This window comes from Oncorhynchus clarkii, chromosome 15 (genome assembly GCF_045791955.1).
Source record: "Oncorhynchus clarkii lewisi isolate Uvic-CL-2024 chromosome 15, UVic_Ocla_1.0, whole genome shotgun sequence".
Taxonomy (NCBI): domain Eukaryota; kingdom Metazoa; phylum Chordata; class Actinopteri; order Salmoniformes; family Salmonidae; genus Oncorhynchus; species Oncorhynchus clarkii.
The window spans coordinates 9,926,006-9,930,127 of record NC_092161.1 but is presented as its reverse complement, the minus strand read 5'-3'; the positions used below and the strand labels follow the sequence as shown (position 1 = coordinate 9,930,127).

General features: G+C 43.2%; 1 protein-coding gene across 1 annotated transcript; it reads right to left on the bottom strand.

The window, feature by feature from the left end:
- Positions 1 to 447: 447 nt before the first annotated feature.
- Positions 448 to 3,328, bottom strand: LOC139366900 (carbohydrate sulfotransferase 2-like). The gene has a single exon (XM_071104645.1). It carries the CDS (start codon positions 2,636 to 2,638, stop codon positions 1,241 to 1,243), a length of 1,398 nt encoding a protein of 465 aa, XP_070960746.1. The 5' UTR covers positions 2,639 to 3,328; the 3' UTR covers positions 448 to 1,240.
- Positions 3,329 to 4,122: the final 794 nt, after the last annotated feature.

The window sequence follows — 4,122 nt, the reverse complement described above, 5'->3', positions numbered from 1 at the left end:
CAGTCAAATGATCTAGTGGCCTCATGGTTGGAATGTTACTCATATTTTTCATAATTCCATAATTAATTTTTTTAAAATTAAAAAATAACAGAAAATCTGATGTTTCTATGTCAAACAGTTGTGTTATACTTCAGACTTCTATAATGTAATATAAAGTGTAATATTGGGATGTAAACTCTAAATGAAATACATTCAACTCTATATACTGTATGTACAGGTGTCTTCTTTCTTTAAGCCCATAACCATGTGTGTGAGGTGTATACTTTTGTTTCCAAATAGATTTGTTTAAAACTACCAAGAAACACACTTTGTAACCTTGATTTATCTCACCGCAGTAAAAGGTTAAATTGATTTTATATGATCTATTCTATTTTCCAGATTTAATTGTAGCATAAGTGCCATTAAACGACATTGGTCATGAGCTATCCCTGTGTGGCAAGACATGCTGAAATGTTTTTATTTTGTTCAAAGGGGACGCTAGAGCAACTCTGCTTCTGCAACAGGCGTTTTTTTTTCAAAGCAGTTTGGCTAAATCACCTATTTGCATCAAAGAGATCTAGTCCTGTAAAAATGTAAAAATGACCCCAGGCTACACTTTCAGTGACACGGATGAGAAATCCTTCCACAACTGCCGAGTCAACACGATTTACTACCAGTGTGTCAACACCAATCTTCATCTGGGATGTCCCGCTGTTATAACTAATAAACCTGAAACCTTCCTTAGAGCAACATTATAGCTATAACAGACCAGTTTAATGATTGTCTCTGAGTCCATCCATTAATCACAAAGTAACATAACCTGCTCAAACAATTAATTTTTTTTATGTATTAATGCTTCTTTTTTTTGTTGCCATTTCTTCTCTCACTTTTACAGACAGTATGGATACTGGAAAGCCAAGTATTCTCTCAGGTTAAAGAAACATTCAAAATAAAATGTTTGAAATATATATGAATACACTGTTTGTTTCCGTAGTTGTAGTTCTTCTTGATTTGTCAATAACATCCAGTTGTCCAACCTGACAAGTAGTGGTCCTGTCATGTACAACTGTCTGCAAATTAACTGAAAAAAATATGAATCAGATACATTCCAATGTGCCCAAAAAAGTAGATTTCCTCAAAAAACCACTGATTCAAAGCGTTTTAATTTCCACGATTAACTGAACGGCACTAGATGCAAAGTGTACATTAAATTCACAGTCTTTTGGTGGAAAAGGGAGAAGAAAAAAAAGGTGTTTTTCTGTCACAGTTTGGAGACAGTCAGTAAAGACTTCCTGAGGTCCTTGGCCTCCCCGGCCGTCCTGACTCTGTCGTAACCCAGGACAACCATGGAGTGATGACAGTAGTCCTCCACCTGTTTGATCTGCTGGATGCTGAGCACTGTTCTCCATGCGCTGGCAGCCTGAGTGGCGTTCCTGGAGGACACTATGAACGGCTTGGAGGACGAACTAGACCCGCTGGTCATATTCAGAGCAAACGACTCAATGTCGTGGTTGGTGGTGAGGTTGGTGAAGCGGTAGATGTTCCTCAGGATCTTCACAGGGTTCTCCACCAGGTCCTCGTAGCGCACGGCCATGTACTTCCCTTTGAGCCAACTGGGAGGGTTTAAGGCCGTCCTCAGGGTCCGCGAGGTGCGGTCACAGATCACCTCCATGGCTCCGATGGAGTGGTAGTCCGAGCCGTCCTTCTTGTTGGCTTTGTGGTTGGGGTCGACGAAGGGGATCCTGCGGAGCTTAGGGTCCCTGCTGCGGACCACCTGCAGGTTCTCCCGGATCAGCCCGTGTCGGGACTTGATCCTGGAGTTGGCCACGGCCCGGGGGTCCCTGACCAGGTGAACTACCTTCACGTCCAGCGACGGGTCCTCCATGAGGGGGGCTAGAACGTTAACGTCCAGGATACGCACCCCTTTAATAACGATAGTGCTGTATTTGAGGCACTCCTCCTCCAGTAGTCTAAGGCTTTGAGGTGGGCACTTTTTACACACCTTGTCGTCCACCATCCCCACCACCTCTTTCCTGTAGGCGGAGCACAGAGGGTAGGAGCACACCACCTTATTCAGGGAGGCCCCAAAGAGTCCTAGGGAGGTAAAGTTCTTTCCACCTGGGCTGTTGTACAGCTGGAACACAGAGAGATCACAGCGGTATAAAGAGCTGAGCATGTCCCTGGCTGCTCCTTGCAAAGACACAGCATCTCCCGGGTACAGCTTCTGCCAAATGTGCCACATAGGTTCATAGAGGAAGAACACTTCAGGATGTTGGTTAAACAGCTCCCCGAAAAAGGAGGACCCAGACCTCCATGTGGTCAGAACATAGACCAACTGTCTCTTCTTAGCCAGATAGGGTCTGTAGAGGAACCGGATGTCGGATCTGCCTTGATAGGAAGCACTCCTCATCTGGTGATTGCACTGCTGGGGCACTTTAGTCCATTTGTAATTGGCCAAGTTCAGCATGGTCAGCACTAGCAGCAAGAAATAGGCTATAAACAACACAATCCGCTTTCTGCGAAGCACCTTCATCACGATTCCGGGCTGAGCTATTATCTTTGTATGGTTCCTGTGCGTTCTGAGCTTTCTCCCGTAGCCAGCATCATTCTCCCAAGGCGCTGTCAACTTCAGTTGTCGATGGTATTGTTTCCCTCTCATCTGTAACCTAGGAGTGAGTGGCTCTGACCACTGGGCGAAAACTTATTAAATTTACAATAGGCAAAGATATATGGTTATTGAATATCTCTGGTGGGAATTGGTACTCGAATCGAATGTTAAATCGTTTTCACTGGGCATAGACGTTAATTCAACGTGTATTACACATTGGTTCAACGTAATTTCATTGAAATTACATGGAAACAACGTTGATTCAACTAGTGTGTGTCCAGTGGGTTAGGTAACACATATTCGATATCCCAATCCAAATCGCAATCCAAAATAAGATAACACAGCCCTGCTTTTACTGCAGTGCGCAAGGCTCTTCACATGAAAGAACGATGCCATGAACATTTTTCCATTGCGGGTATTACAGTGCTTATTGCGGTTGGCCTGCCATCAAAACAAAAATAGTATCCCTTCATTCAAACAATGTATGCCCTCCTTGACAACATTCAGCGTAGGCATCTATGCGCAGTTAAAAACTGATTCGCCACAGTATGGATGGAGCCTGTAGGTCCACTGAACAACAGCACACAAGTACTAGCCTACGTTAGTAATTACGTTCTCCGGCTTCTTCTTGTTTCCTTTTGCCAAACGTCCCCTAGTATATCCAGAGGGGCAGTCTAATCGTCCAAATATATTTTCTTTCTTCCTGATGTGCCGTAGTTTGTATATGTAACTAATTGAAACTGGACTGATTCAATCAGAGACTACAGAAAGAAAGACCCTCCCTCCCCCAGACGCCATTGGAGCGTGATAGGATATTTGGGTTAGCGAGTCGCGCCCTTGGCTCTTTCGCACGTCTGTCACCAACGCACCGCTCTGGAGACGCCTACATTTGAAAACAATGGGTGCGTTCGAGCGTATCACCTTTACCAATGTCTGTCACCGCCTTTGAAAGTGTATACAACTTGTCCGATTTGCGACTACATGTCGACTGCATGACATTTACAACAACATTGTGATCAATGGTCATGAACGTTCTACTGCGGTCGACTGGAAATCTCGGCAGTCGCTTCTCAACAACTGCAACTTGAAGTACGAACCAAAGCATTGTGGGAGACAACGTTTGTTTTTTTTTGGTTGATGTCGCCACCTATGATTGGTTATTGTCAATGCATGTTTACTTTATTTTACATAGGCCTACATCTGATCCAGATTTCTAACATAAATCAATTATATATCTTTACTTGCGACAATATAGCTAATATTTTTATCTAAATGTTACTGTAATTGTTATTGTTATGTTATTGTTGATACCATACCATACTGTGTTGTGATGTTGTGTTGCTACCATGCTGTGTTGTCATGTGTTGCCGTGGTTGTCTTTAGGTCTCTCTTTATGTAGTGTTGTAGTGTCTCTTTTGTCCTATATTTGTATTGAATACATTTTTCATTTTGAATCCCAACCCGTCCCCCTCAGGAGGCCTTTTGCTTTCTGGTTGGCCGTCATTGTAAATAAGAATTTGTCTTTAACTGACTTG